Below are 13,280 nucleotides of genomic sequence, written 5' to 3' on the forward strand. Positions count from 1 at the left end.
TGGGATTGCTTTTTAGGTGATAAAAATGCTCTAAAATAGGTTGTGGTGATGGCTGCAAAACTCTGAATAAACTAAAAACCACCAAATTGTAACCTTTAAATGAGCACATTGTATGGTACATGTATGATATCAATAAAGCTGTTTAACAAAAAAGAACCCCCAGCACTGTCCAGGTAGGGAACCCAAAGTAATCTTGATGTGGCTGAGGTGGAGGTCTGCAGAAGAAACAGCCAGGCCAGGAGTGAGGGGTCAGGCAGGTCCGTGCTGGGTGCCCTGTGAAGGAGCATCTTCTTGTCAGTGAAGGAAGCCCCTCAGTGGCGTGGGGCCACGCCGGTGCCTTTGAGAGACGGAGTGGAACAATGTGGCCTGCGCTTACTTTCACACCTGTGAGAACAGAGATGAGCGAGCCGAGGGGAGCACTGACGCCCGGAGGTTGCGAAGCCCTTTGCTCTCCAGGTGTCGTGGTGCTGTGTTTGGGTCGCCCTCTTTTACTTAATAACAACCCCAAGGCACAAAAGTAGTGATGCTGGCAATTCGGCCATGCCAGAGAGAAGTTGTGACTGCTTCCTTTGAGTGAAAGGGTAGGTATTTATAGGAAAAAAATACAATAACTAAAGAGTTTGGTACTAAACTGAGAGTAAAGACCACCATCAGTCCCAGCTTTGCAGCCCATTAACCAGCAGCCTGGGAAATATCGCTTCATCTTGTGTGTTCGTCCTTGACTTCACCAGTAAAACAGGAATATTGATGCCGGGGATGAACACCGCGCTCTGTTGTTCTGAGGTCAGGACCCACTCTGGGAAGGTGCGTTGTGAAGAGTGAAATGATCGGAAATGTGCTATTAAACAACTTTTCATTCCAACTTGCTAGTATAGGTGAGGCTTGAAAATGTATTTCACTTTGCTTTATATTTCACTCCTAATGTTTCTAATTTATTTCTTGGATGTGACTTTTTTTTTTAGGTTACTTGCCTGCAAGACTTTTTTGGTGATGATGATGTTTTTATTGCATGTGGACCTGAAAAATTCCGTTACGCCCAGGATGACTTTGTCCTGGATCACAGCGGTAAGGCAATTCATTGACCGGCTCTGTATCCCTGAAATGGAGGCTTGGGATTTAGTCATTCGGTGCATGTTAAGTGGTCTTCATGTCATCTTTGAAAAAAAAGACGGTGTTGATGATACTCTTTTTGAATTAATAGAAGTAGAGAATAAAATGAAAGTATTTACCTAGTTGTAAAAAAAAAAAAAAACTGAATCAGTAGTTAGGTAGTTTTCACTTTTTGAATCAATTTTGTTCTGTCTCTTTTTATTGCATTGTTTTGCTTCAGAAATGAATTTCCTGCCCTCTTTCAGAAGGCAGGCTAGCTGTGCCACCTAATTGTGTGGACAGTGTTGGACCTGAAACAGTTAGTTGTACATTTTCTATAAAGGGATACATAAAAGGATAACAACAAATTGTTAATAGTGACTATCTCAGGTCTCTTTTTATCTTATTGTTTTGTTTATGACTTTAAAAAAGCATTAACATGCATTGTTTACATATGCAGAAAAAATAAGGCAATTTTCGTTGATGGGTAGAATAACTTTTTTCTCTCTTCATTTTAGCCAATGTATGGAGTTTTCAACTATTTAACAATAACCTTAGTAATTTCAAATGTTATTGTTTCTGGGAACATTGCTTTACTCTGTTGTCTTGAATGAATTTAAACCTATTACAGTAATAGTGATTGTTTTCACCAATAAAGTCAATTTCATCTTTAAAAAGGTAAAATCATACAGTCGTAACATTTCACAGAGAAGAGCGATGTTAGAAAGACAATCTCACTCTAGTTTCATGAATGAGGAAAGTTCGTTTTTCAAATATTAGACTGAGGGTAGACATCTTCCAGTTGTAGTGATTCTGACAGTACAGAATTTTTAAAAAATGTATTAGTAAATACTCGTAAATACCGTGGTCCATTGACTTTTAAAAATTCAAGGAGGTCCATTCTGTGGTACCAAACTTTCCTGTGTAATTTTTTCCCATCACACTAAGTCAGTTGCCTTGGGGCAATTTATCCGGGTTGTGCTTGGGATTCACTGATCTACTCTTTTTGTTCTCCTGTTTTGTTTTTCACTGCTGCCAGATTTCTTTGCATGTTTCTGTACTGTCTTACAGTCCGTTGGACTGGTCCTGCTTTAAACTGGTAATGTCACTGGGAAGTCCTTAAAGAATTGCAGGTGATGTCTTTTATATTTTCTGTGTGATGTTATTCCGGATTCTCACAAATGGTTAAGGTTGACTGAAACATGCGTTTACATATCATCTTATTTTACATATTTCTCGATTTCACTGTAATTTCACTTCATAGTATTTCTTTGATGTCAGTCTTGGTCATTTTGAAAGTTGGGACACTGAAACTCAATGATATGATCTACGTTATAGAGTTTACTTGGATTACAAAAGTAATGAAACATTTATTGAGCACTTCCTGGGCACTCAGTTGACATGTGTTGTAAACTTACCTAAGCTAGTTGGATCGTTGGCAGATTTTTTGTTGTTGTTGACTACAGATGGACTCCTAGAGACAGGTGAAAGACACTGATTGCTTCCCTCTCAATCGCTAATTCCATACCATCTGCAAACTGGGGATCATAATAGTGGCCTTTTCTTAAGATTCTGTGAAGATGAAATGAGTTAACATATATAAAAGTTAGAAGTGTACCTGGTTACAATTAGTGCTATGTCTGTTTGCTGTTAATGTCTTATTATTCATAAAATCTTACAATGAAAGCAGGTCTCACACCTAATTCTGCCACAGGCACACTAATTAGGAGGCAACATTATTTTTAAATTAGTCATTTAAACAGGATGGGGATTGACTATGGGAGAGGAGGGAGGTGGGCGGGGCAGGAGAGAGCAGTGGGGAAAATTGGGACAACTGTAGAATAGAACAACAATTTAAAAAATGGGAAAAATTAGTCATTTAACTTGTAATCTTGATGGAGTTCCAACTCTCGGTCCTTTTAGGTTTCTGACGACGTCTTGCATTCAAGAGCCATTAAAATCAGTTCACCTGGTGGTAGTCACGTAACAAAATCCTAAGAGCTGGAAGCAGGACTGAGTCAGATGCCTACACCTGGGGCTGTGGCTCTGAAGTTCTAGTGTTGGCTTCATGCATTTAGCTCTCCTGCTTACAAAAGAGTGACAGTGCCTTTAAGATGTTTCTCACTAATCCACACACCACTCCTTTCAACATTGGAATACTCAGTAACACCCATACTGCTAATTAACTAAGTTTAAGTTGCTACAGCCCCCTCTGTGTAAGGTTGTGATTAGTCTTTCAAATGCTAACTATCCTCCCCTGGTGTGTATTTTCCTGATTAGTGTACTTCACATGTTAATTTATTGTCCCTGGGGTGTACATTAAAACCAATCCACATTTTAATCTTCCTACATAAATTGAAGTATTTTAATGCATATGAATCCTTAGAATAAGCCTGTGAAACATACTTTATTCTTGATTCCATTTTCATAGAGGAAACACTGAGGTTTAGAGCCTAAGGTTCCGCAGTTGACAAAGTCAAATCCACAATTCATCCAAAATCTGTGATGACTTTAAAAAGCCATGTTCTTAGTTTTTCAAGTTAGAATTGCTTATTTTAGGTGTAATTAGTTACAATACTCTAAACACTGTTTGGCTATTTATGGGAAGACCAAAGATACCGTTCAAAGGTAGTCTTCTCGTTTTTTGTGCTCCACAATTTGGAAATCTGGAAAATAAGATAGTAAGGGGTTCATAAATTAGAGCTCTACATACCCTTTCAACATGTGATCAAGATTTGGAAAGAACAATAAAAGTGTAGCCTTTACCTATCAATGCTACTGTCTTTAAAAAGTTGCTCAAGTTTAGATTAGGATATGTGTGTAAATCAAGTTAGGGCACTGGGATTTCTGTACCCATCTGACATGGCAAGGTGAGGGCGCAGCGTGTAGTCTCAGGTGTACTTTCGGGACGGTAATAAAAAAAACGATCAGGTAATGGTCCTAGGCCAGTGGTTCTCAACCTTCCTAATGCCGTGACCCTTTAATACAGTTCCTCATGTTGTGGTGACCCCCAACCATAACTAAAGCATAGTGATTAATCACAAAAACAATATGTAATTATATATGTGTTTTCCGATGGTCTTAGGTGACCCCTGTGAAAGGGTTGTTCGACCCCCAAAGGGGTCGTGACCCATAGGTTGAGAACCGCTGTCTTAGGCAGTCAACTCCTTTCCCACGTGCTCTTCCTTTGGCTGGTATGAAAACCAGATCTATTTAATGCACTTTCCTTCCTTTCTAGAATGTCGCGTCTTGAAGTCATCCTATTCTCGCTCCTCAGCCAAGTATTCTGGATCCAAAAGCCCTGGGCTCTCACGACGCAGCAAATCACCAGCCTCAGGTAGTAAATGGAAAAGGAATGATGGTCACAGGAGGAACATACCGTTCTTCTTTTGCTCCCTTTAATTATTATGAATTCGTAGTCTTTCCATTGCCTGTATGCATCCAGGTTGCACAGCAGCATGTAGATGTCATGATTTTTAAAACCAAAGATTGAAGTCTGTTTCTCAACATTATGATAAGTCGTCTAAGACACTAGCTTGTTTTGTTCTGATGCACTTTTTTGAGAACAGTCTTATTATCTCCATTCTTCTCCTGATATTTACATAGAAGTGTTTCACATTTTGACCACTGCGTGCTGCATTTTAACTTTTGTGCTACATGGTTTTGGATATTCTCTTATTTGTTTAAAATTTCATACACACACCTAACATAATGTGTTTACTCAATAGGTTTCCACAGGCTTTTCCTTCATCAAGCAATTTAATAGTAGCAACAATTGTTCTTGGAAAGAAGTACTTATTTAAGAGTCAGACTTGACTATAATTCAGTTTCTCTCAGGTCCTAAGGATTTCTCATCCTTTGGACCATTTTGGCATTTAAAAATATAAAAACACCCATAAACATCTTGATATATCGATTCTATAAGCTTTGTTTCTAGTTTAATTATAAATAACTTTAGATGTTATTTCCTATTAAGGAAAGGATTGTGAAAAATCATGGTTTTACATGTGGGAAATCTAGAACACGTGAAAGCAGAATCAATAAAAACTGTCTCAAGCATTAGACTTTTTATAAAATACTGAGTTTGGGGGCCCTTTTCCTTCTCGCTGCTGCCCGACAGCACCCACCCCCTTTCTTCAGGCCGGGTTGTTTCACCCTGTTTGTGTGCACGTTTAGACCTGCCGAATAACTGCTCTCCTTCCTGTCTCCTCCTCCTCCTCTGTGCATACTGATGTGCACAGTAAAGAGGGGTGGCCACTACCCCAGTGCCTACTCTACAGCCAGATCCCCAGGTGAGCCATGGTTCTTATGGCTTTGTCACTCCGCTGGGTTTCTGTTGTCGTCTTTGCCACATTTGTTTCCTTTGCTCCATTCCCATGACTGTATCTGGCTTGTACCTGTGCGCATCTCTGCAGACTGAAATGTTTCACAGTTCACAGGGTGCTTCGGCCTCCCTCGCTTACTGGAGAACCAGTCATTGTCAGAAGATCACCGAGTGCCTGCGTGCATGCAGGAGCACTACTAAGTGATCGAGGAGGCATATCGCGTCTGGGCGTTTATTTTCTAGTTAGATTTGGAAAGTATTCTATTATTGAGAAATGCTAAAGTTTGCTGGCAATATGACAATGCCCACAGACCCGGTTGTCCTCTTCTATCCCCACCTTCCTCCCCACCGCAGGCCTCATAGGCCCAATCCTTTCTCTTTCTAAAAGTGTGACAATGAGTATTTTAAACTAAAAACATCTTTCTGCTGTTAAGCTTATACTGCGCTTTCTGTAAAGTATCTTACACACTGGGAAAGCTAACATAATATGATATTTGCATAAATACATTGAACTAAGCTTGCTATATGGAAGACGTAAATTTCTGTCAGGTTCTTAGCTTTTGTGTTAGTGATAGGTTTACAGATGATTACCAAATAGTAAAATAACAAAATAGAAGCGGGAGAGCAGTTCAAGAATCAGGTGTTATGATGATTCCAATGTTGTCTCCCTGAGATCGCAAGAGGGAAATTAACATACTGAACTCCAAACGTGTTTCATAGCCACATTTGTCTCGCAGACCAACTGCTTCGTAACATACCCTAATAAATGCATACATCTTTTAAACTTGAATTTGGAATGCTCAGTAATTGATTCAAGGACATCTTTGCATTCCAGTACCCCCAATTTTTAACTGAGTCCATATTTGGATTTGGGTCAGTAGAGTAGATCTTACATAAATAAAAGTTGTGGGAGGTTTAAATCATCTTTCAGAGGGCAGATGGCTGCTTAACTCGAAAGTGTGTTCACCACATACTGCAGTTATGGAAAACCGAGAGCCAAATCAATTACCGGGCCTTCAGTGAGATTCTGAAGAAAGTTACTATACAGTGGTGGGCAAAAGTAGTTTAAAATTGGTCATATGGAAAAAAGACATGTAGGTTATGATTCTTACAATAGCTTTATTAACTCTGTGTTGTGTATAATCACAACTGTAAGCCTACTTTTGCTCACCTCTGTATTATTCATATGGTCTTCTCTCTCCGCTTCTGGCAAGGAAAGTTTTATATTATTAAAAACCACAGATCCCATAAGTATAGCTTGTTTTTATAGACTGTTTTAGCTGCGGTCTACCTTTTACCATTAAAAAAATTCCAGGGGACTAAGTGGAATTTCAAGCAGAGCTCGTAACTTTGTAAACATAATATAGTGTTTTTAAATCTTGGGACAGAAATACTCCCATAAGTGAAGTTTTTTAGTTGACTAAATTCCTCATCAAAACTCTAATTGATTGTAATAGCTACATAGTGTGTCATAAGCACACAGGAGTTAATCTGGAAGACATAAGTGGGTGAATTGTTGCCATGATTGGAGTCTTAAAAGTTCTCACTTTAGGTTTCTAGCTTATGATTCTTTTTCATAAGCAACCAATACTTTAAAAAAGGGAAAACAAACAAGCAAACAATCAAGTTCCCAAGTATATTTCTTACCTTACAGTCAAGGGGAGGGTAGAGAGAAGCCTTCCTTTGGGAGAGAAAATCAGGGGTGTAGTGAATGTATGGGAGTGTCACAGTGCAGCTTGGTCATAGTGCACCTTCCAGCTGGTGGCCATAGTTTCAGGGGCTAAGGCACCTGGGACGGTACGTATGGCCCTGTCCCAAGCCCACATACCCTCCCAAAGACTCTGGACAAATGTGTAAAGAAATGATATTAAGGACTTACTCATTACACAACATCTTCTTAGAATTTCCAAATACTGTCAGGAATTGAGAGGGCTACCTGTGACTTAATCTCTCTTTAGGATGAGTTATTTGGGGGGAATGTGGACACGTAGTTACTGACACCAGTTAAATCCCCGGCAGTGCATTTTGTTAAGAAACTACAGGGAGATTGGTCTACCTCAGAGATCACTGTTTGCAGGACTTTATTTTTCTCCTTTAGCCCCTTTTCTATCACCATTCCAAGGCAGCCTTTGATATCAGTGTGGTGTCTGAGTATTACTGAAAGCTAACAGCACTCACTGAGTAGAACCAGTGACTGATACAGATCGCTATATGGGATGAAGAAAAAAAGGTTTCAGCTCACAGCAAGTTTAATAGTTCATCTTTTATAATAATCTCTATTTTATGTGAATTCTTACCACCAGTTTCCCTTTAAAGAAAAGTTTTAAATGATATAACATTAATTGAAATTGAACTTAATTGATTTAGGAAATCAGAGCTGTTGAATACTCTTGTTTTTTTAATCCTCACCCAAGGACATGTCAATTAATTTTAGAGAGAGTGGAAGGGAGGGAGAGAGAGAGAAGGAGAGAAACATCCACTGGTTGCCTCTTGTGCATGCCCTGCGGGGATTGAGCCCGCAACCTAAGTGTGTGCCCTGATCAGGAGTCAAACCTGCAACCTTTAGGGTTATGAGACGACACTTAACCGACCAAGCCATGCCGGCCAGTGCTATTGAATACTCTTAAAAGTTTTCAGTTAATTGGGATGTTACTTGTGTTGTACTTACACTCTAAATACCCACATACACTTGTTAAGAAAATGTAAATAACATCATTGTTTTGAGTGCTTTTAAATTAGAAAGATGTTTGCTAATTCAGAAATAGAAAAGAAATGTCATCTTCACTGAATTTTTAAAATGAGCGATACAATAACCAAACATGACTTCATAGACCCGTATCAACCCCTGTGCACATATGATTCACCTAATCACAATTACCAGATCAAGGACTTCTACTTCACTCAAGGTCTGGTGCTCACCTTCTAGAATCGCCTAGTAAGGACCTTTGTGTCTGCATTTTGCTTTTTATATTTATTGGCATCATTTAAAATAACCGTTGTCTGCTCCATTGTATGAAAAGGAAAGGAGATGGACTTGGCTTTTCTTCCCATAGAGATGAATGGCAGTTTTCATTTACTTTGGGCAAAAGCATTGAAGATTCCTGATAAAAGTGTTATAAATACTCCCTCAAAGAGGAAAAAATAGACCAATACTAGATGTTAAGTGCCAGCTTTGTGACATTACCGAAGAAACTGGTCCAAGGGATACAGTTAGGGGTTTGCACGAGTCACACTGAACTGTTCGACCAGCATTCTGTAGTTAGAACCAGCAGCTGACTTTCCCCTGCACACAGCAGTGGCTGGACTCTTCCTAACAGAGGCTCTAAATGGAACTTTCAACCTATGAAGTATGTGGAATTCAGAGGAAGGTGTGTAAAAAACCGCCAAGATTTGCTAAAGAGTGGGGAAATTAATCTGTGAAGAAAAGAAAATAGGACTTAGAAATAACTAGTCTAGGTTTTTAAAAAAGTTGAAGAGTGTCTTTTATGGCCTTCAAACAAGTAGATATTACAAGGAAAATGAGCATTAATTTTCCCTCTCTAGTGAGAATGTACTTAGAAAATGTGTTTGCATTATGGTGCGACTGATTTGAGAGAGCCAAAGAATGTCTTGGTTATTCAGTTGGGTACATACTAGGGTGGTGGGCATTGGAGGTTATTAGACAATCTTCATAGGAAACCATTACAAAGATAACAGCCATTCATTCCCCTACCCTTGCTGGCAGCAGGATGGATGGACAAGTTCTTGTTCACATCTCTAGTTCCACAATGTTCTGTACCTTTGTTTATGTCACTGTTGGAAAGCTCTTATTGAAAATAATCTTAATTTCACTCCTTATTTGTCCAATGCTTTGTCTGTAATACAATAAGCTACATTATTTTTGCTTTTTGCTGATTTGCCATCTGCTTTGAGCTTTAAATGAATTGAAGCTTCATGCATGTGCCCAGTGTTTTGACACCGTCTGGTTGTCTTGAGTTTTAATGACCTCTGTCTCTTTTGCTGTCTCTGGTCAGTTAATGGAACTCCGAGCAGCCAGCTCTCCACTCCTAAATCTACGAAATCCTCCAGTTCCTCTCCGACTAGCCCAGGAAGTTTCAGAGGACCGAAGGTATGAAATAGGCTGTGTGGCATGTTTGTGTCATTTTCTTATTTTGAGTTTCACAGTTTAGTAGTTTAATTTGTTCAGGGGCTTGGATGCAGTAACAGGTCAAGAAAGAAAGAGGTAGGGATTTGGAGCCGGAAGACATGGCTTTGGATCCTGGATCCTGTTTCATTTTGTAATATTGGCCAACTCACTTAATTAGCTCTTCTGAGCTGAACTGCCCCACTCTCTAAAATGGAAATATAAGGTTGTGGTTAGGATTGAATATAATGTGGTAAAATACTATCAGCAGTAGTTTTCCTGTTCCCAGCAAAATGACTTGCAATGATGAAGCCTTGGAGCCCTCTATGATTCTTAAAAATCTTATTTCGAATCATGACTTTAATATCGCTAACATAATTTGTCTTTGTGAAAGTTTAAAATAGAGTGAAAATGTAGTATAATACATATATACACAAGTAGTAACACAAGAACAATATGTTCATTTGGTGAAGAACTTAGAAATAAATGTTAGACTTTGAATGTGATGTGCTTATAAAAACAGTAACTTCACATGATTACCAGTTGGTTTAATAGGCATTTTATCTAATAGGAAGAAGAACAAGAAGTGAAACCAAATTTGAAAACTTTCAACTAACTTAATTTGACTTAGTAGCTCTCACTATTTTAAATTTACAGGAGAAAATGTTCCTGGTAAAATAGCAGTAAATCATTGAGGTTAAAGATGGACAGTTGCCTTCTGTAGAAACAATCAGACCGAAGGATGCAGTGTGGCGTCCACGCATGTATGTGTTTGTGTACATTAACTTGCATTCTCCTGGCGTGTTTGGTTGACAGTGGTTGGTATTATCTGAGTGTTTTTCTTTACCTTAAGGATGTTGAAAAATATTTTTCATTAGTAAAGTACATGGTAAGAGCTCCCCCCACCCCCACCCACCCTTGAGTGAATGAGGAATGAGAACCTGCCAAGCCTGGCATCCTGACCCCTTCAGAGCAGTGAGGGATTCATTCTCCACCCGGCTCTCAGGTTTGCTTGGCCTGCCCTGAGTATGTTGAGTCCACTCCAGAGTGAACAGGCATGGTTCTCATCTAAGGGCCTGAAATCAAAAAAATTTCCTCTGGAAAAAGACTGTTTTTGTGTCTCCTTGTTTATATAGATAGCAGGATTTGGCCTGAGGCTGGGGTGGAGGTGGGCAAAGGGGGGAAAATGGGGACAACTGGAATAGTGTCAACAATAAAAATAAAGTTTAAATAAATAAATAAATAAATAAATAAATAAATAAATAAATAAAATCCCTGTTCTTTAAGGATGAGGATAAGTATATGTTACTCATTTGAGACCTCTCTTAATTAAATAGACGTGGGGTTTAAAGTACCTAGCTCTCACCTACCTCAGAATGCCGGACGCTCCTTGTATTTATAACAAACTGGCACTTTCTGAAGTGCTACAGTGGCTTAGGTTTGTTCATAATAGGATTTCAATGAAATGCTTAACTCTCAGTACCAAAAAAAGTTAGGTACATTAAAATTCAGTAACAGAAGCTAAGTATTTTCAGCTTTTTTCTCCTGACTTAGAATAGATCAAAGGTACACTGTTTTTAATTTGAGTAACTTTCAAGAGAACTAAAGTAAAAATAATTCAAGTTGATTTGTAATCGAACACCGGTTCAGCTGCTGATATAAAGGGAATACATTTATTCAAGTGCTGGTCACCTGAGAGGGTGGGGACTCATGTGTCAATGCCAATCTTAACATCTCAGTCCAGGCAGAGGTGTTTATAAGGAGGGAGAGGGGAAGCCGATCCAGGAGATCAAGGGGGAGGGGGTTGAAGAGTTCTCTAGGTGCAGAAAGCACAGTCCCTTCCGATCAGGCAGGTGACGGTCTGGTGTGCCTCATCCTGGTGTGGTCATCCTGGCTCCACAGTTGAAGGTCAGCAAATTCCCCAGCGCTGGGGTGCCTGCAGGTAGGAGTCTTTATCTTTCAGAGTTCCTGGGATTCTTATACATACATGAGTTTATGTATAAGCAACGGATTAGTCAGAGTTAACATTTACAAGAACAATGTCAAAAGAATGTTGGGGTGGGTTTCAGTGCCTCACCGTTACAGATTCACCTCTTTTCTAGCTTCAGTTGTTTCATCATTTGTTGAAGCAAAAGCAAGTGGCTCCCAGTGCTGCTGATTGTTAACTGAACATTGCAGACTCAACATGTGCTTTCCAGTGAGCCACATGCAAAGGTCACTGGGATTTTTTTCCCTAGGCTGTTACTCCAGGCAGGGCTGGGAGCCTTGCCCTCAGGCTGCATGTGGCCTTCCAGGCTGGCACTTCAGTCCCTGCTTACCCAGGATCATGGTCATTTTCCCTTCTTGGCGTTATCCCTTGGTAACCTGGGCTCCCACCTTTTTCCCTAGTCCATCTTCAGCTCCAAACCCAACATTGTCTTTTGCCGTTGCTCCCAAGACCATAGGGGCTGCTTAGTGCTCAGAGTGCACACCTGCTCTCTCAGACATGCGTGCAAACTCCCACAAGACCGCTCACCTTTCTGGACTGATGACTCATGAAATTTTAAAAATGTGACCATTTGTATGATTGCTGAGGCCTTACATTATCATTCTCACTATGCTAGGTGTGTCTTAATTATTATAGGAACCTTAGCATTCAGCACACAGTAAATTCTGAAGGCTTACTTACTGATGTCAAAAAAGATAAAGAGAAATGCTAATTACTGGAGGTAAATGAAATTGTCAGTAAGATAGAGGGCAGTGATCTTTCCAGGACCCACACCTGAGGGCTCTGGGTTTTGCTAACAACCATGACAATTCTGGGTTGTATTTTTTCCCCTCTCATCTGTAAAATAAGGATGCTTGATTTTAAATTACTTCTAAAAATGCTAGGATTGTAGTTCCCTTAAGTGCCCCCCCCCAAAAAAAAAACCTATCTAGGAGGCTGGGGGGTCTTATTTGTCTTTTCCCTTTAAAGCTAATGTAGAATCTCTGAATTTTACATTCAGTATCAGCAGCTAAATGAGTACCTGATCAGCTTTTAGGACACAGTGTTAAACATCTCTACCCCTTCCTCTTCCCATGGGTCATGCCTTGTGGAAATTTCATCTTCTTAGAGTTTCCAGCAATCTGTGCTGTATATTGTCATTGGGATAAAAACCTGCCTTTGAACTACGGCAACTTAGCCATGTTACTTACTGTACTAAATAACCCTGATTTCAATGTCATTGTAAAGCTCTCATCAGCATCTGTCCGCATTTGCATTATGTTCTCTATTCAGTGACATCGCAAATGGAGAATTATAGATAATTACCGTGTGTTAGTGCTATGCTTTTTCCTTCCCCTTCATTTAAAATAGCTTATTAAGATCAATTAAGAGAGAATGTCTGACAATGGAGGACTGTTTTCCATGGGCAGGAACTTTTACCACTATTTATCCTAATTAGAAGCTTAATGGCTTGGAGGATAGATAATCTTTTTCCAGAGAACCAGCAAGTTGACAAAAGCAAGCAAGCTCAGCCTGGGTAGCAAGTGCGGGAGGTGTTGACAGGCTTGCCTCTTACCTGCCAGGACTCGGCTTTGGGCAGGTGGGTTTCGTTGTTGTTTTCTGTCTGGGTTTTACTTAGCAGGGCATTGAGCAAACAAGTCAAAGATAAGCAGAATTTGATGTGGAGTCGTATTTATCCCCCCTTGGTGCCAATTTCTGGGAATCATTTTGGTGTTTTGATGGGAACATTGTAAGAGCTGAAAATGAAAATAGACTGA

At 39.7% G+C, this 13,280-nt stretch overlaps 1 protein-coding gene across 2 annotated transcripts in view; it reads left to right on the forward strand.

Annotated features, from left to right (window-relative positions):
• The window catches only part of DCLK2 (doublecortin like kinase 2), a 121,885-nt gene that overhangs the window by 69,722 nt on the left and 38,883 nt on the right, over window positions 1-13,280 (forward strand). Inside the window, exons 4-7 of one of the 2 annotated variants that reach the window (XM_090287876.1) lie at window positions 963-1,065; window positions 4,328-4,426; window positions 5,331-5,381; window positions 9,427-9,521. In XM_090287876.1, coding sequence (XP_090144002.1) covers window positions 963-1,065; window positions 4,328-4,426; window positions 5,331-5,381; window positions 9,427-9,521 — 348 coding nt within the window. The remainder of the gene's footprint in view (window positions 1-962; window positions 1,066-4,327; window positions 4,427-5,330; window positions 5,382-9,426; window positions 9,522-13,280) is intronic. The other variant, XM_090287877.1, reaches the window with a different exon arrangement.

This window comes from Furipterus horrens, unplaced genomic scaffold (assembly GCF_987537825.1).
Source record: "Furipterus horrens unplaced genomic scaffold, mFurHor1.1.pri manual_scaffold_10, whole genome shotgun sequence".
Lineage (NCBI taxonomy): Eukaryota > Metazoa > Chordata > Mammalia > Chiroptera > Furipteridae > Furipterus > Furipterus horrens.